The sequence below is a fragment of the Ictalurus punctatus genome, chromosome 14 (assembly GCF_001660625.3).
Source record: "Ictalurus punctatus breed USDA103 chromosome 14, Coco_2.0, whole genome shotgun sequence".
NCBI lineage: Eukaryota > Metazoa > Chordata > Actinopteri > Siluriformes > Ictaluridae > Ictalurus > Ictalurus punctatus.
Genome location: NC_030429.2, coordinates 5,686,172 through 5,706,531, shown reverse-complemented (window position 1 = coordinate 5,706,531; position 20,360 = coordinate 5,686,172). Strand labels below are relative to the sequence as shown.

Sequence of the window (20,360 nt, the reverse complement as noted above, 5' to 3'; positions counted from 1 at the left end):
TCTTTGAGCTTTGTGTGTTGATTAAAAACTGTGTAATAAAATGATTACTAAAGTCTGATCCTGGGTTGTGGTCGAGCTTTTTATGCTTCACTGAAATGAATTACAAGCAAAGATTAATGTTTATATTCCTCCCCCGTAAGGAATAAAACACTTGTTCATGGTTTTGTTGAACAATTATCACTGAAGTTGATTGTTTTCCAATAACTGCACATCCTGGAGTGTTTTTATTCCTTTTGTACCATAGCAATTTGCCAATAATTCCAATTTTATTTGTTGTGGGTTTATTTATTTTTATATATATATATATATATATATATATATATATATATTTTTATATATATTTTTATATATATATATATTTTTATATATATTTTTATATATATATATTTATATATATTTTTATATATATATATATATATATAATATATTTTTTATATATATATATATATATATTTTATATATATATATATTTTATATATATATATATATATTTTATATATATATAAAAAAATATATATATATATATAAAAAATATATTATATATATATATATATATATATATATATATATATATATATATATATATATATATATATATATATATATATATATATAAAAATATATATATATATATATAAAAAAATATATATATATATATATATAAAAATATATATATATAAAAAATATATATATATATATATATATTTATATATATATATATATATATATTTTTATATATATATATATTTTTATATATATATATATTTTTATATATATTTTTATATATATATTTATATATATTTTTATATATATATATATAAAAATATATATATATAAATATATATATATAATATATTTTTTATATATATATATATATATATATTTTATATATATATATATTTTATATATATATAAAAAATATATTATATATATATATAAAAAATATATTATATATATATTTTTATATATATATATATATATATATATATATATATATATATATATATATATATATATATATATATATATAAAAATATAAATATATATATATAAAAATATATATATATATATATATAAAAATATATATATAAAAATATATATATAATATATTTTTATATATATATATATATATATATATATATATATATAAATAAATATAAAAAAATAAAAATAAATAAATACATGTTGTAGGCCAATTTTTACACTGTTTATAGTTGCATTTATATTGTTCAACATCCACAACACAATTCACAAATAAACTTTTACTATAACTATAACCTGTAGTTCCCTCACCAGGCCCTCTTTGTTGGAAAGGACTGACACTGGAGACTCCTTCCATTCTCTTTACAGAAAACCCTAATAGTGCACATTTTAAAATCTGTTTACATGAAGTTGTTTCAATAGGATCGTTCATGCAGCTGGAACTACTGTCCGAGCCGGTCTGTTACGTTAGGAATAAACCAATTCGGGATGTGCTGTTAGAGGAAAATAATCCACACTGGTGCTGGTAAGAGCAGTTCCCCAAGGTGTTTTGTTATTAATGTGCAATGGCAAGCTTCTTTTTTTTAAAACTGTTCATACTTACATTTACTGTTGGGGAATATCCATGAGAGACAGGTCAGTTCCTCCTGTCAGTTGTTATTGTAGTTTTGAACAGTTGTTCCCTCACTAGTCTTTGTTTATGTTTGAGGTTAATAACACAAAAACAGCTTACCACATTACCATGAAACCAGTAAGCCACAATCAATTCAATTTATTTATATAGCACTTTTAACAGTGGACATTGTCACAAAGCAGCTTTACAGAAATCCGGACATAGATTTGTCTCTAATGGAAAAAGCCAAGAAGCAAGGAAAAACTCCTTGAGGGGACATGAAGAAATGTTGAGCGAAAACAGTATGAAAATGGAACCTATGTTCATCTGGGTGACACTGGTTTGTGAGATTATAAACCTTTACTCATTTACAGCAGTGTACTAGTCATATGTGTGTGTATGTATATTTGTATATATCTCAGCCATAACATTAAAAACACTGACGGGTGAAGTGAATAATGTTGACTATCTTGTTACAGAGGCACCTGTCAAGGGGCGGGACATATTAGGGAGCAAGTGAGCAGTCAGTTCTCAAAGTTGATGTGTTGACAAGGACCAAATTGTGACAGCTAGACGATTGGGGCTGAGCGTCTCCAAAATGCCTGGTCTTGTGGGGGTGTTCCCAGGATTGCAGTGGTTAGTACCTACCAAAAGTGGTCCAAGGTAGGACAACTGGTGAACCCGTCATGGGTGCCTAAGGCAAATTCCCCAGATCTCAATCCGATCAAGCATCTGTGGGATGTTCTGGACAAACAGGTCCGATCCCTGGAGGGGAATAGGACAGGACTTAAAGGATCGGCTGCTAACGCCTTGGGGCCGGATACCACAGCACACCTTCAGAGGTCTTGTGGAGTCCATGACTCGATGGTTCAGAGTTGTTCTGGTGGCTCAAAGGGGACCTACACGATATTGGGCAGGTGGTTTTAATGTTCTGGCTGATTGGTATATTGTGTTGGAAGGATTTTGAGTACAAGCGTCAGAATTATTTTTGATTTCAGTTTTAACGTTTAAAAATGGGACTGGGATTCGAGTGTAAACTTTTATAGCAATTATGTGCAGTCTTTAGGCTGGCTGTGGTGGAAAACCTACTGTTTACAAAGCTTTAACACTGGAGATTCCTTCCATTAATGATGCATTTGACCACCATAGCAACAGTAGTTGTTGTTGTTGTTGATTTGTTTTTGTTTGTTAACGAACACCGCATTTTTTTCATCCATAAAAATCTATTAGTCTTAAAGTATGTGTCCCATCAACCATACAAGTACCTGTGCGTGAGTTGTTACTATAGTAACGATAATGTGTAAGAATGAATGCGTTAATAATAAACATATGCTTTGACTTGCAGCCAGAACTACTATCAGAGCTGCTGTTAAATAAAATTAATCAACACTTTTAGATTTGAGAAAATTCTGAAATTTTCTGAAATGAGTTGTGAGTGGTGATTTAATAATAATAATAAATGACGCAAGTTGTTATGGCGGAAGCGTCAAAAGTCAAAGAGGAAACTTCACCTCAGCTGCAGTAAGCCCCGCCCACGCCTTCCATTCAAAAGCAGAAACCGTCCGAGCTGTGAGCTGATTGGATAGCCAGACGATGACGCTGGAAGGCGACGTCACGCTTTGATATGATTGGTCAGGTCATCGGTGACGTTCACGCTCTCGAGTTTACAGTCTGTCAGGAAGGAAGAGACGTCTCGCGACCTTGTAGTGAAACAGTGTGCAGAAATCTCTGAAAACAAAATGTCGCTACAAGCAGCAGCTTCAGGTTTAACCAAACCCGCGTTCGTGTCCGGATTCCGCGTCCCTAAAGGTGAGTTCTCCTTTGCTTTAGTGCAACCTGTGTCTCAGCTCAGAGCGGGTTTGCCAAACAGCCAGGGTATTTCATAAGCAGCCATAATAGTTGAACATGCAACAACATACTCACATGTCTGTTAGCTGTCTTTAGGATATTAACTAACGTTTATTTATACCCATTTGCCCACATGAAATAAAGAGACTTATAATAGAGCAGACCATGAAGAAGAGCAATGTAAACAAATCCCTGTCTAGTTATCGTTACCAATAACACTGGGTCTCATTTATCATAACATCTTTCAGTAAAATTGTGTGTAAATGTTTGCGTAAACCAAACTGAACTAGAGTTTTCTGCGAGATTTACAGAACCTTCCGAAACTTTTCTTCATACTCCTGGGAGCATGTTGGTTTAAATGCCAAGGAATTGCTTGTAAACTGCCAGGTGTTTGCATGGAGTAGCTGATTTGCATTTGGTGACGCCCACAAAACTCCATAAAAGGCAAAGCGCATTGTGCTGAAATGACAAGTAAACGGAACAAAGGCTGGAGTTTCACTACAGGTATTGATGCCCAACTCCGATTTGTTGACTGTATTGACCCGCTTAAATCTTTTAAAAGTGGCCCGTATCCGATATCTGCGTTCACATTAGACACTTTGTGAAACAACCCAAGGTAGTTGTCAACGGAAACGCTTAGACCCGAAAAGGAAGTAAAAACGGCGGTATTTGCAACGGACGCAGACGAAAATATACTGTAATACAAGTTCCGCACCGTGTTTAAAGGTAAACAGAACACCGGCCTCTTAATTCGGAGAATAAAAGAAGATTGCTCTTGTTGAGAGTGGTGTTTTCGTGTTTGGTGTCCAGCCGAGTCGATGTCATTCGCCGCTGTCGCTTTTTTAATGACATATGACTCGCATCGATGGGAATATCCGATCTGCCCGTTTACACGGCAGATGCGAACGCACGTATCCGATTCAGATCAGATTTATATCCACGTACGAACGAGGCCTGACCCGGATCTGAGAATATTTGAATCTGTGTGTTTTTTTTTCCTGCTAACATCTTTATGGGTCATATCCGATCTGTGCCACATGGGAGGAAAACATCAGAATCGGGTCACTCGAACCACGTAGTATAAATGCGGCCAAAAAGACTTTCTCAGAGGGAGAAGTGGAAGCTAATTTGACTCGGGTCTTTGCCAGTAGCCCTGACGCTGTATTAGGAAAGCATGTGTTGGGTGTACTGTATTCGGCTTGTGACATACCAGACATCAGTCGTTTATCAGACACTTCATTTTTGTTATATTAAAGTGTTGTTCAACGTTGATGCTGTTGCAAACAAAACTGACTCGCACACAATCTGAGCCTGTCCTCGATTTTTTAACAGCACTCTTAATTGTCTTCATATGGATTTATGTTGGCGTTCTTTATTCTCATATTTAATATTTCTTCAGTTAATGCCGTTAATATGAAACCGGGTTTCGCAAAACTGATTACTGATCAGTAAATATTAACAATTGTGAAATTATTTTTGCCTGTAGCCAATAAACCAAGACCTGCGAACTATGAATATTATAGGACCTTCCTTGAATGTTATATAGTTTTCCTCGAATCATTACATGCCCAGATACAGGCGCACTCCCTCTCTGAGGACACTGGACCTGCTCTTTTCATGCGTTCCATATCAACACGATACATATGTAATATATAGTAGCGTCGGTAGTTCATGTTTGGCGTTTCCGTGGATATGAGAGGCCTTCCGGTGTGTACGCTTACAGATCACCTGATCATCGCGGTTCCTGTTGCAGTGGCCGCGGCTGTAGGAACATACCTTCTGAGCAGGTACTTCAGCAGTCGTAGCGACTCCAAAGGGAAGGTGAACCTGGAGATCAACAAGGACAACGCCAAGGTGGTGCACAGCTTCGACATCGAGGACATCAGCAAGAAGGCCGTCTACTGCCGCTGCTGGAGGTCCAAGAAGGTAGGCGTGAATGGGGGGTGGGTCGGGGTTGTATTACATACTTTCTGCGTATTAAATTGTGAAGGAGGAGTCAGGACTGGAAACAGTGGTGAGATGTTTATATGGTGAACTTGAACATCATATAGAAAGAGGCTGCCACGTAGGTTTGGTCAACACATAGTCCTGTCACGATAACTACTTTTATTGGACGATATACTGTCCCAGAAATAATTGCGCTAAACGATATTATTGTCATTTTACGACCATTTTTATGCCACCGATTTAATGATAATTTAACAGCATAATAATGCAAGTTCACCCTTTCAAAGAGCAACGAATTTTTAATTCTTAAGAATATTCAGACTTTGGAATACAATATTGTGAATTCTTTGTGCTTTAGTTATTCGTTGTCCGTGTTTTAGTGCGCTGTTATGGAAAGAGTGTATTCACAACGTGTATTCACAGTGAACCTTAGTAACGTTCAAGTTCACTTGTGCATTCGCATCATTTTGTGCAGAAGCGAGTTGTATTATTAGGATTATGTTGTGTGTAAATGTCTGATTAATCTCATATGCGTGTAGGATTCGTTTGGGTGAGTTCATTCATAAAGCGCTTCAGTTTGCCGTGTTAGTGTTCATTCACAGTTCAGTTTCAGCTCACGCAGCTTAAGCGGCTCAAACCCCGACATTAGTGACTACGACTGGATTATTTGAAACACTAGAACATTTCTTACTAGATTTTCCTTCCTCAAAAAACATCGTTAGTGTATTGTTAACATCTCGAGTATTTTTTTTTTTTTCCCAACAGAAAGTTTTAATTAAAATCGGTGCTAGTGACTGCTTCACATCTGAAATCCGAATGCAAAAACGGTGTGCGTTTTTATCTTCAGTTCAACAAATTTTTCCACGTTTGAATTTTAATTTGACATCCCTAGAGTAGACGAGGGGACAGAACCAGTGCGAACAGCTAAAATGTCGGTGACGTTAATTCTAATTTAAATAAACAGGCATGTAAACACAACGGGCGATATCGAGGTCAGCAAAAACCGATCGAGGTCACGTCCGTATATCGTGCGATAAGTCGGTAACGTAATTATCGTGACGGGTCTAAGTTCATGTTTATACCTCATTTTTCATCTGAGCAGCTTTTACTTCACTTCGAAAAAGCTCCTCATTTACAATAATAATGATCAATTATTAACTATAATAATAATTATTATTATAGTTCAGTTATTAAACTGAAACTATACGAAGGTTGTTGTTGTTACTTGCTTACACTAGCTAGGTAGGTACTAGTAAGATTTAGCAAACTAACTATCGAAGTAGACGAATAATTCACATTATAGTTAAATAGACATTAATCAGTCCCTCCAGGATTTTGCAATCGCAGACATGAACGCAAAATCAAGACAGCCCCGCAACATTCGCAGGAGCTCGCGATTTTTCAAAATCACCGCAGATTTTCCGCGGATTTGGGCCGAGACGCGTCGTGACGTCCTCACAACATGCATCCGAGTCCAAAGCCGTCTTCTATTCACGTGCGTCGAACATGAGTACAGCTAAAACGTCCCATTTACCAACAAACATCACGGCGAAAGACAACGATTTTTGTCCCGATTGCGACGTAGTGTTTTTTCCACAAAAAAAAAGCTAAATCTTGTCCGGACTGGTGTAAAATGTAACGCTTTACATTAACGTTATTTACTGCGTTAGTAAACCTTAACAAACCCCGACTTCACCGTTAATAACCCATCAGTGACGTTAACAAAATGAACACACATATTTATGTATTTGTTTAAATGTTACCTAACGTTTATTAAACCCATGACTAAAAATAAGTCCTCATCAGTTAACAGAAATTACATGGCAGCTTGTGCATGAATGTTGATAATTCACTGAACTTCAGGTTTCTATACTGAAACTCTGTAACTTTTTTTTCCCTCTCTTCTTCTTTTAAACCAGTTAACCACCACAAGCAGGTGTTTTTCATGTAGGTGCTTGTGGGTTGTACTCGTATTGGTTTGACATGTGGGTTGTTAGAGCATCGTGGTGTTTGATCAGACAGCTACTTTGTTGTAAAGTCTTTAAAATACGAATTAAAATGCATTTCCATGCATCTATTAACATCTACACCCCCTTTTGTGCATTTTATGCGAAAATATATTGTCATATATTTCTCCTTTAATGTGCCAAATCTACAAGCGACAACCAGAGCCGCTGTAATGTTTGGTAGAGTTTTGGTTTTGTGACACTCTTTTTGTGATGTATTGACAGTTCCCCTACTGCGATGGCGCTCACACCAAACACAACGAGGAGACCGGAGACAACGTGGGTCCACTGATCATCAAGAGGAGAGACGCCTGAACGGCTCATCACCACCCTGCTGTGTTTGATTCACTGGGAAAAGGGTTTTGTGTGTGTGTGTGTGTAACATCATTACTGTATCAGACAATATAAAGACTTAAAGATAAAGATGAAATCCACTACTGTCATCGTTCACACCATAACACTAAGGTTGTGTGTCACTGGTGCATTAAAAAACCGTTTCACACAAACCTGTTTCAGGCAGCCGTGTGAACCGAGACATCACTTCCTGGCAAACCACAAGCACTTAACAGGTATACAGACCGCATTTCCTGTCGATGTCTCTCGTACCGTGTCTGCCTTTTCATTTATAACAAGCTGTTTTTGAGTACAATTGAATGTTAGTCGATTAGTATGAGTTTTAAAGTATTCCTAATACAAGTTTTATTCATGATTCAACGTCTCGGTGTTAAAGTGCAAGATATGGAGCTATAGTAGTAGTAAATAACGATTCGTACTCATCTCTATACACGGCTTCTGTAGCACGTGCGTGTGTAATCACCACGGATAGGGATTTGGACTCCCAACCCCCCCCCCAGGATGCTGTCTGTGTTGCGTTTCCTGTGTTCTGCATGTATCTGTGTGTGTGCGGTTTCCACAGGGTTCTCTGGTTTTCATCCGAGCTCCTGAAATCCTGCAGGTAGGTGGATTGATTAAGATAAATTGCCCCCAAGTGTGTGAATGGTGCGCTGCGACCGTCTTCCGTCCCGTTGAGGGTGTACAGTGTTCCCGCCTCACGTCCGGTGTACCCAGGATCCATCTCCAACTTTGGGAATGCGTAAAGTAACTATTAGGTGTCGACCGGTTATTTCTCCTCTAGAGGTCGCTCTCTTACTGTATAATGACAGCAGACGCTTCCCTGCCACTCCCGCAAAGGACGCAACCGGGAAAAACTATCCCGATGTTTGCCAACAACCGATTGCTGGAACGATCAGTTATTGGCAAAAATCCACACCCATGGTTTTTCCTGATTAATTTGCAAAATTGATCAATCGGTTGCCCTCTAGTATCCATTATCGCTTGTTACTGTATTTCTCCAGCTTATGAAGGTTGATTAAAACTACATATTGAAATTTTCGGTTTTGTCCATTTTGTAGCAAGTGTGAGAAAATGTTACGTCTGTGATATACAGTCGTACATTTTAAACTTTTTTCAACAGCTCTGAGTGAGATTTGAGTTTCTGTTCTTTTCTCAGGAAAGAGAAATGCATCCATTTTCATCTGTAGGAATCACACGCACATTACAGGTGCAGTGGTTAGGAGGTTAAGTTGAACAACAGTGGAGTATCCCTGCATTGGCAGTTGTTCCGTTGTTATTTATTTTACTCTAGATAACTGTTCTGTCCTAAAACAGATTTTCTGACATCCTAATCAATATGCGTAAGAAAATGATATCCAAAATACATGACAGTACAAATATATGATTTAAAAAGTGTTATATGTACAGTGAACGAAACAAAAAAAAAAATGGAGAGGAAAAGAGCTCGCTTGTGATTGCTTACAGTATTTGGGCATTGTGATGTCTATTTTCTTGGATGAACGAAGCATATATTTGAAATAAAAGTTGTTGAAAATGGATTTGTTTCTGCTATCTGTTCATTTCTCTGATATTAAACCTAAACGGCTTCTTTCACAGGATCCCAGGTTTATGCTGGTAGTTTTATATTTATTCTCCACTTCCCATCAACTTACGTTTGAACTTATAAGTTGAGGACAAGATCTTTATGTCTGTTTTAATGCCAAAATAAGAATAAGGAAAAAAATAACTGCTTCTGTGGGTTGGGTCATGTTGATTACATGGTTCTAGATCACTACATCTTTTTTACTCATGATGTTCTTAAGTAGGCAGGCTCAGTGGCTCACAGTGGCACGTTTGCCTCACACCTCCAGGGTTGGGAGTTCGATTCCCTCCTTCGCCCTGTGTGTTCGTGCGGAGTTTGCGATTTCCTCCCGTGCCCCAGGGGTTTCCTCCTGGTACTCTGGTTTCCCCCGCCAGTCAAAAGACATGCGTTGTAGGTTGATTGGCATTTATAAATTATCCATAGTATGTGTGCGATTCTCCCCTGTGATGGGTTGATGGGCACCTCGTCCAGGGTGAATCCCCCCATCCCCCGCCCCCCCTTCCTCGCCACCTTGTGACCAGAGTTCCCTGGTAAGCGGTACAGAAAATAGATGGATGTTCTTAAGTGATTCTGGCTGAACACGTAACAGCTTGTACAGCCGAAGAACTGAAAATGTAAACGCTTTGACAGTTTAAAACCATTGACTTCATGTTTTGATGACGGTTAAAAGATGAATAGCATTATGGTGTAAGGATTAAGTAAGGAAGCATACTGTCATTGGAAACTACACAACAACACGGCTTTGTGATGTGGCGTTACCGTTACCATCTTAAAGATTTCCGCTCTTCTATTAATTAAAGGACGACGCTTCATACACTTAATTCTCTCACCAGCCTCACTTGATGTAAAATAAATAAATAAATAAATCCACTAAGCCCTCTGTCATGACTTTCCCATGGGGGGAAATCCCATCACGTCCACCATACAAGGCCCTGTGTGAGTTGTTAGTGTAGAAGCTATAACGCATTAGAATTAGGGCATTAATATTAACCTGTGATTTGCCTTAGAGCCTGAACTATTGTCGGAGTACCGGTCAGAGAAAATTAATCAACACCTTCTGACCAATCAGAACAGAGAATTAAACGGCGCTTACCCTGCTGAAAAAAACAACAACAACAATAGAAACCATCACAGAAATTCTAATGGTTTTGACATTAAATACCATTACAAGCCATCAGTTAACCATTAAAACCATTATTATTATTGGTTCTTATTGGTTCACTAATAGTGAGGCAACTAATCACCAGTAGAGACCGACAGAGACCATTACAGTTTCCATTCAAACCAATTCCCTTTATAACCATTAAAACCATTACAAATTCTATGATGGTTTCTATTTTTTTTTCTCAGCACAGTATTACATCAAATATTTATAAAATATCTTAGAGCAGAGGTGTTGATTTAGCTTCTCGGCTTCTGCAGAAATGGCAAAAAACAAAGCGGCAAACACTGGCAGCCTTTTTGCTAATAATCTTGATAAGATTTTATAAGGTTTTATTGCATTTTATTTCTGATATGTGACTCTGATACGCGTAAACTACTTAAACCAAGCAGGTAATACACCTGTAAAGGATGCACGTGCCTTTTTATTCATTTATTTATTTATTTATTTTAAATTTTGTGTCTTCCTCAGTATATAATATGCAGCAATTCATCCATCATCCACCAGACGGCGCCATAAGTTCATAACGAAACACGTTTACACACACTGTTTGCTGGTAAGAATGCACTTGCTTTGCAAAGCATTTCAAATATGATAGCTTTGAATCTTTACTATTTTGTTGAGTACATTGTAAGAATTATACGCACTTTATCTTATATTATTACAATTATGCTTTTTTTCACCCGCTTTTAATCGTTTTCCAAGTTATGTATCAATTCCCTTCAGGTTCGACGTGATGAAATGTACATAAGCACAAAATGAAGACTAAGTTGACTCCCTGATCTAAATATTGCTGGAAAGAATTGCATCAGTGTGTGTGAGACGACATTGTAATCCAGCAGACTGGAAACAGCTTAACCGACAAGAAAAAAAAAAAAAATCCTCTGGGCAGGCCCACAAGCCCCGGCTTTGCGTGAGCACGCTAACTGGACAAAGAGATGTCAGAGGTGGTGTGTGTGTGTGAGAGAGAGAGAGAGAGCGCGTGTGTGCAGGCAGAAATTCAACTGAGCCAGATCACACAACAGTGGCTTGTTCTCAGCGGGTCTGTTGAAATAAAATGTATCTAATTAAACAAATACTCCACACAGTATCAAGAATTACTAGGATCTTATCTTAGTGTTTACAGAAATGTAGCTTAGCGAGGGCTTCTCTAATGCTGCCGTGGTAGCAGATGGGTTTATTTGATTCTGAGCAGGCAGGAAGACTGGTTATATATGATTATTTCGACATATTTATATCACTTTTTTTTTTTTAGTTTACTGTAAACAAAGTACATTTACTGTTATTGATTATATTGCTAGCAGGTGCCTTCATCCAAGTGCTAAAGCTAACGTCCTTTTGCTACCAATGTTAGTGACATTAATGTAGCAAACGTTAAAACAGTCAACAAGTGCTTAAAACAAACGCCTGTCCACCCACCCAACAAATTCTAGTCAGATTTAGCATTTAATACTGCTATCCATTTTACTAGCCACTCTGGTGCTGCTAATCTTAAAAACATTGTGTACTCACTCCATCATTTCTTCCCTCAGCATAAGATATATCTCTGAAGAAAGAAGCTTCCACTCTTGGCTAGGTATCGAAATTATGGTTTCTATACAGTTTATCTGTCGTCACCTTACAATTGATTAGCTAGCACGAATGTAGGCACTTAGAGATGGTTTGAAAAGACCCAGCTAACATTTCGTCGAGACGGTTGGTGTTATTATGGAAATAATGGAGTCTGAAGCACATCATTTGTAGCTAGTACAGCAAAGCAATTTAGCCCAATTGTGGTTATGTAAACCCTAGATTAACACAATTTCACGATTTTGCTTCCATTTAGCCGTTGTGCCTCTGAAGGAACAAAAAAAGGAACATTTTTCATCTGAGAAAACACACATTTCACATTTCTGTTCAAAAATATGTTAACAAATCCCTGGCAACACAATTTCGTTTTTACATGGTTTCTTCACTGGGTGCACTTTGCTTATATGTGTAACAAGGTTGAAGGTTATTTTGGGGGGTTTTAGCAAATACACTAAATGTGGTTAACTAGCATCCATGCTAACAATATAATGACGATAAGGACATTGTAATGATTTATACAAAACCTATTAATGTTCTGTCATTTTTCGCAACAGGGCTGTACTTTCAAAGTGACGTCATCAGTCAACATCACAATATCATTACCTTCAGGAAATTCCGATGATGCGTTTTGCGTTCTGTTTTGTTTTGGAATATTCCGAATATTTCACGGGGGTGAATGTATTCAGGTAGCAGGGTCGAGTGAATGCTGTGGTGTGTGACTGAAAACCTATAATGGATTATTAATAGGAAATAATGTTTCTTGCAAGAGATATTACATGTATTCACACATCAATGCGAATAATATGATTCTGCGACTATTTCTGTGATTATATTTAAGTTAAAGTGTCATGGTGGACTGCGACCAGCAAAAAAAAACAACAATGTTTTCTAAGTGCTGTAGTTTAATCTAATCTGAAACATGCACCTATACATTTGCGTATGTAATTTCAGTGAGAAAGAAATGGCACCCCCAATCGTGGATTTACCCCAGTGACATTTTGTTTTGCAGTGATTTATCGAGTGGAAATTGCAGACTGGATACTAAATATGGAAAATAACTAGCCACCGTGGCTGGAGAGCCACAATGTACCAAGTCATCTAAAAGCCCTGAGTCAGGCCTACAGCTTTCCACAGTGTGTGACCTGTCCAGCCCACAGTGAAAACGCTAAATTTACTCCAATATACAAAATATCTCCTAAACTTCGACCTTGCACAATCTGATCTTATTGTTCCCTCTGCCATTATTTCAGGAATAAAGCATCACCGCAGGCCTGGGTTTGCTGACACAACTCTTTTTACAGGACTGACAGGAATGTCAGCATTATCACTGCGGGTTTGTGACTGCATGCATCAGTATACATGTCGTGGTGAGGTAGTTGGTATCACCAGACTACATCCAAACCAGAAGTCATGGTTATACAACGAGTTCCATGTGCTTCATGCTCCACAATGAGGCCCTTTAATCAGCTGACAAGGCTGCTCTGAACAACTTCACTGCGAATAAATTCTGGACGACTTTGCCAGAGGCCACCGTTACTGAGGTACCCACAATGTCAGTGTTTCTAACTGTTCACTGAAACTTTTCAAATATTTTTTTACATTCAAAAAGCAGTCTGTACAGGATTATTTGTGATTGATTCAGCCAAAAATGCTTTAAAAAAAAAAAGTGATGTTTATTGAGCTTATTATTTATTTATTTTAATTTTTTTGCAGAAAATGGCTGGAACTGGCAAAATTGCAATTGCGCAAAATTGTTGTACACGGTCTTTCCCTGTAGTGTTTGTTGGTAAATACGACTTTTTAGCTGTACTCATGTTCGACGCACATATATCGAAGAGGGCTTTGGGTAAATGCGCATTGTGATGACATCACGTGTCACGTCTTGGTTCAAATCTGTGGAAAATCTGCAGTCATTTTGAACATTTGCAGGCTCCCCTGGAGTTTGCTAAGATTTTGCGTTAATTTCTGTGATTGTAAGAAATCGCAGAATTCTGGAGGGACTGAAAAAGCGTCATTGGCTGCCAAGGCTTTATGAATATGAACAGCTTCTACTTGAAAAGAAAAGTAGTTATGTTGTAGGTTTCTCCATACAACCTTTAAGGCTTTACCCAAGGAACCCATATTAGAAGTTGTCAAGTTGCTTTATAGACAAATCCAAAACCTGTCTTTCTTAGACTTGAGCATCATAATAACAATGCCTGGGTAATTGCCAAACATTAACCTGAGCTGCTAACGAGCTGCTAACTCAAGCAGGAAATTAAGCTTTTATTTACTTCCATCCATTCGTTTTAAATAGCCGCTTAACCTGGTTATAATTGCGGTGGATCCAGAGTCTATCCTGGGATCACTGGGTGCGAGGCGGGAAATACGCTCCAGGGGCTCCAAGGCACTATATCCATTCACACCTTGGGTCAATTTACCTTAACCAAACCACCTACTGAAATTTTCTTTGGGCGGTTGGAAGAAACTCTAGAACTGGCAGGAAACTTACACACCCTCGTGGTTGAAGTGGATCCAGTGTCTATCCTGGGAACACTGGGTGCGAAGCAGGAACACTCTCCAGGGGTTCCAGGGCACCACACCCATTCACACCTTGGGTCAATTTACCTTAACCAAACCACCTACTGGCATTTTCTTTGGGAGGTAGGAAGAAACTGGAGAACTGTGTAGAAACCTTTGCACCCTCAGGGAAAACATGGCATACAGACAGTAACCTGAGCTCATGATCAAGCTGGGGATTCCTGGAGCTGTGAGGTGGGAACACTACCCACTACACTACCATGCAGAACCAACTCAACAGGATGACTCACTTTATAAGAAAGAAATCAACATATCTATAATCCTTCATGCACTTGGTTGAAGGTGAACTGGACAGATAGTCCAGACATATAGTTTTTCCTACCACTTTTCTTGACAAAGGTGGAGCAAAATGTGGGGTGATATTCGGAGGTACTGTAGAATCCATCAATCCATTTTCTGTACCGCTTATCCTACAAAGGATCACTATCCCAGGGAACTTGGGCTACAAGGTGGGGAACACCCTGTATGGGGTGCCAGCCCATCGCAGGCCACAATCACACACATTCACACACTACGGACAATTTGTAAATGCCAATCAGATTTGTACTGGGGGACGAAACTGGTTTACCTGAAGCCCAGGGAGAACATGCAAACTCCACACTCAGAGGGTGGAGGTGGGAATTGAACCACCAACTCTGGAGGTACGGGGCAAACGTCCTAACCACTAAGACAACAGTGTGACTAAATTTCAGTATGACTCCTACTTAATAATTAACAGACCTTACATTTTGGTTTTTGTTTTGTTTGTTTTTTTTGTAGAAAGAATGGGTCACAGCCTCTTGATTGTTTCCTCAAACTTCCAGGATTAGATTCGTGATTTCTTCATTTATTCATCATCAGGAAGCACTTCATCCTGGTCAGCACTGTGGTGGATCCGGAGACTGTCCTGGGAACAGTGAGCAGGAATACCCTCTGGATGGGACACTAGTCCGTTGCTGGGCAACATGCACACATACATTCACGCTTAGAGGCAATTTAGCATAGGTAATTCTTACTTCCTGGTTCACATACACATTCTGATATGGGACACACACAGAGAGAAACCTGAGAAATCAGGAATAATCCCGGCGTTCTGGAGCTGTGAGGAGGCAAGTTAGATGAAATTAGCTGCCATGAGTGATCATGCATCTTTTCATGTTCAAATGAAGTGCTGTTTTTTTTGTTGTTTTTTTAACCACCAATTCAAAATTATTGGCTATGGCAATAACATGGATGTTGACACTAAATAAGGCACCTTTTATTATATAGTATGGTGTGTGTGCGTGTGTGTGCGCGCGTGTGTGTATACAGTATATACATCACTTGATATTGGTTAGCTACAATACACAGTTGATGTAAAGGTGTGCAGATTTCCAGGTGGTGAGATAGACAGAGAGAGGGAGTGTGTTTCATCTTGGATGTGGAGATGGAGGAATTGGGGGGGAAGAAAGAGAATTTTGGGTCCTCAGGGGAAAACCGAGTCCTCTGCATTCCTCTGCCGACTGACAGCATTCCTCAGTGTCTGTGAAACCGGACGTTTGCTTCACAATTCCCCCTTCCCAACCCCTCCATCTCCTTTTCGGTGTCTTTCAAGTGGGCTTTATCCGCTGCTGTGCCAGGGGTCATGTGTCTGCTTGCTGGAGGACACCATGTGATGCTAATCCAGAGCCTCCCGCCCCTCCAAAAAAAAAAAAAAAAAAAAAAACCTTCACACAGGCAGCAGCTGAGGTGTAGGAGTGGAGGGGGGCCTCAGGAGAGATGTGAAGCTCATTTTGAGTTATTCAGTGATGTTTGCTAGTAGAATCTACAATATATAACCTGCCTGCTACAATATAGGCATTGGTGATTTTTAAAAAAATGGATTACAATGTATTTATTTATTTATTTAATTGTCTGCTTACCAAGAGTGTTTTGAGGCGTGGTTATTCATTTTCAAACGATAAGCGCTCATTAATACAGAACTAATTTGACAGTATATGAAATCAACCACTGTTTTGCACTCTTGTTATCATTGTAGAGGAGGCATGTAGAGAATCTTTATCCCCAAACCACCAAGGCACATGACCACTAATTCACCACACACTTGGTTTGATCAGCTACACTAGTGCCTGTAATATGGGAGCTAAATTCTTCTAAACTCCAGAGTTCCTCTAAACCACCATAAACGATGGGTGGATGATTTTATTTATATTTATATTATGCCACCACATTGAATGAACCTGAATTACCGATTATGTGAACTGAGTTTTATACTAGCATTAGGTCTTCAGGGCTTATATAGCTGCTGTACTAGGAAATGCTCACCACCTATTTATGCAACATTTTTAATTGACAACGTAGAAAAATGGATTTACACTTTTGATCATTATTCATGTAAATCTGACAAAATCCAGCTTGAATGTCCATTGTAAATCCTAACTAGCTTCACGTTAGCTAATTATTCATTTCATATGACGTTGTTAGCTCACTTGCTTGCTGTAGTTATGTGATTCACATAGTAATAAAAACAAAGAAATGCAAATTTTTAATAAAAAAAGAAAGAAATTAAAAAAAAAAGTTAAGCGGAAGACAATTTGTGGCAATATACCCATACCTGTATACTACTTAGGAGCAATAATATAGATTTCTCTGTCAATAGGAATTACTAAACTTATACAAATACAAGTCTCATTGCAGAAAGGATTATGTTTATAGATTATAGTTTCATTTGAGAAAACCTTTAACTGAATTCATGGAAAAATACAGTTTGAATGTTCAGTGCGTTCAATAACTTCCCTTAGACCTTCATTATCACTGAGATTAGTATAAATATTTTTTGTGTAATTTTCCTAGAACAGGAAAACATGGTCCGTATTATTTCTCCCATACACTGCAGATGCAATTAATTGGAAAAATAATGGAGTACTCTTTTAAGGTTAAACGAAGAGACTCATGTTGGACCAAAGTGCTTACAGATAAAGATGTTTGAAATCTGTTTCTCTGTGAACAGGAAGTGGTAGCTTAGCAGTTAAGATTGCCAGGACATGCTGTCACCATTGGACTCTTGAGCAAACCCCTTAACTCTTAGCTGCTCAGCTCTGGGATTGACTCAAAGTCGCTCTGGATTGAAATGTGAATGTGAATAATGTGTGTAGTTATTAACCTGAATTAACTTTCCGGTGTAATATTCTTATTTATACCATGTCACTGTTGAATTCTCAAATCTGTTTGATCAGAGGGTGTTTTTAATGTTCTATAACAAAAGCTCTGACAGCAGTGTCGGCTGTAATTCAAATATAAATATAGTAATATATGAAAGTTCTAACAGTTTTATCATTTCTATAGCAACAACCCGTTTACAGAGACATGGATCACAGAAAACAGATTAAAATGTTTTGTCGTTTAACAAAGAAAAACAAACAGTCAGTGACTGTTTACATGGACAGCAGTAATCTAATTATTGACCTAATTCTGAATAAGACAATATTGTGATTAAGGTGTTTACACGAGTCGCTTTTAGAATATTCCTTTCATGTTTCCGTGTTACATGTTATAGAACATACATTGATTAATCACGTCATTATGTCACCATGTCACGCCGTCCGACGTTCCCTCCAGAGTTTCACGTATCAACATACAGCTGGTCTTCGTTATAATACCGTATACAAATTTGGGTGTTTCATTTTTAATTTTTACGAACGCGTCAAGTGCAGTTAATTATTTGTCATACTGTAAGTGCAAATAGACGACTTCTTGAGGCCGTGGGCTGCGTCCCAAACCGCGTACTTACCGTCTGTATAGTAGCCGAAATACGTGTATTTCACCTACTATATAGTAGGTAAGTACGCAGTTTGGGACGCGGCCGTGCTCTCTTGTTTGCCATAAAACGGTTGAGCACTGCCGTGTGTGTACGTGTCCTGTCACAAAATGCGGAGAAAACTCTCACACGATGTTAATAATGTGATTAAGGTGTTTACATGTCTGTAATACACGTCGATAATGCGACTAAAACAGGAATACTCCACATGTCTTAATTCGATTTGTGTTCACTTCGAGTATGACCTTAATCGGATTAAGGTCCTCAATAATCGCTGTTTACATGCTAGTTTCTTAATCAGAGTATCGTCTTAATCAGGATAATATCGGATTATTGTTGTCCATGTAAACGTACTGAGTAAGTTTTCTGCCATCAGGACAGGGGACTTTATGCTTCTTTTTTTTAATTGAAAAGGAACTGATTAAATGTAACTGTAAACATTTGAGAAGCCTAACCTGTTCATTAATAAACTGTTCGCAGGTTGCTGTGGTATAAGAGGAATAAAACACTTAGGAGTAGTTCTGTTATACAGTAGGAAAGTAATCAACGTTAAGGTTGGTAGCATTAACTATGCTTCACGTCATGTTGCATTACTGTACCTTGACGTTGATTATTTTCTTACAACAGCGTAACATTTGCAATACGATCCAGCAGTCACTTAAAATGAGTTGCCGGACGACCTGAAAGCAGCGGGAACAACATTGCAAAATGAGGGACATTTAGGAGAACAGCTTTGGCCATTCTTGAAGTCCTGAGTTGTAAAAGCAAGAAAGAAGTCTCTGGAAGACAAAGGCTGATGTCAGGAGATCATTAAACCGCTCTTGAAATTGATTGGGAGGAGGTCTAAATATATAACTGTACTTATATATATCATTAAATATAACATATTGGAAGCATATTAATGGAAGATATTTGCACCAGTGTCAATGATATGTACAGTACCTTATGCATCATACAACAAAGCATCAAGCCATCATGCGACCTAATGACCTTTAAAAAATGGCTGCATATACCATTATGGATGCAACACCACGTTTAACATTGTGGTTGGACAAACATTGGGTTTCTCCAAATGTAACCACACCCGGATAGAGGAAAAGACCACATTACTGTTTCCCATTGATTAGTGGGGACCATGCTTGTGCTCTTTGTTATATTATGGATCTTTGAGTGTTGGAGTGGGATTGAAGCCTGCCAGTCTAAGTACTGTAATGTTCACTGGTTAGTTTTGTCACATTTAGTAACTTTCATGTTGTAGAACCTGCTGCTGGTCTCTGACGTGTTACCATTAGTTCTGTTTTTTCCCCCCAATGCAATTGTACATGTTTGGCAGATTTGACTATTTTTGAGAATTTCATTCATTTCTTTACTTTCTAATGACTGACTGATCTTAATCGATTGCCTCGATGGAACGCTCTTATTTGTGAGTTTTGTTTACTAAGAAAACAAAGCGCAGTTCATCAGCGGATTGTAACATCAGCTTAAAAAATAACTCGTTAAGGAAATACATGTCCATTTCGTTTTTGTTTCATCACATTTTCAAGATATCAAAATAAAAAAATTGGTAGTGACCAACAGTCAGTGGAGTGTGTCAGCAGCTAGTGTGAGTTAATGTGTAGCTCATTGCACTGAATAACCTAGCTTAAGTTCAAAACAACTCAAAAATATGTTCACCATTGTCAATGGTATGTACTTTATGCAACGGACAACAAAGCAACGAGCCATTAGCTGACCTAAAGACCTCCACAAGATGGCTACATAATAATGGTAGCATTATGGATATTATCATTTCCACATCATATAAGACAGTAGCATACAAAGTTTTGCTGCAATGGCTTGGGACTTTCTTTGATAGCTTTAGGATTGCAATTGCCCCACAGAGTTTTGCACTCAAGTCTCCATGAGTGAACAGTTGATAACTTCAACGAAAGAAGAAGAATAAA

General features: G+C 37.9%; 1 protein-coding gene across 2 annotated transcripts; it reads left to right on the top strand.

Annotated features, from left to right (window-relative positions):
* The first annotated feature begins 3,217 nt into the window (after positions 1 to 3,217).
* Positions 3,218 to 9,287, top strand: zgc:110843 (CDGSH iron-sulfur domain-containing protein). 2 transcript variants are annotated; one of them, XM_017485131.3, is made up of 3 exons: positions 3,218 to 3,403; positions 5,196 to 5,368; positions 7,621 to 9,287. In XM_017485131.3, exons 1-3 carry the CDS (start codon positions 3,334 to 3,336, stop codon positions 7,708 to 7,710), a joined length of 333 nt encoding a protein of 110 aa, XP_017340620.1. In that variant the 5' UTR covers positions 3,218 to 3,333; the 3' UTR covers positions 7,711 to 9,287. The 2 variants fall into 2 exon arrangements, with proteins under 2 accessions (XP_017340620.1, XP_017340619.1); XM_017485130.3 differs by having other exon boundaries at positions 3,226 to 3,403; positions 5,166 to 5,368.
* Positions 9,288 to 20,360: the final 11,073 nt, after the last annotated feature.

Excerpts from the sequence above, each read along its gene's own strand:
- zgc:110843 (XM_017485130.3), top strand. The coding sequence starts at position 3,334 with ATGTCGCTACAAGCAGCAGCTTCAGGTTTAACCAAACCCGCGTTCGTG. Across the intron at positions 3,404-5,165 it reads CGGATTCCGCGTCCCTAAAG|ATCACCTGATCATCGCGGTT; the intron begins GTGAGTTCTCCT and ends GTACGCTTACAG. Across the intron at positions 5,369-7,620 it reads GCTGCTGGAGGTCCAAGAAG|TTCCCCTACTGCGATGGCGC; the intron begins GTAGGCGTGAAT and ends ATGTATTGACAG.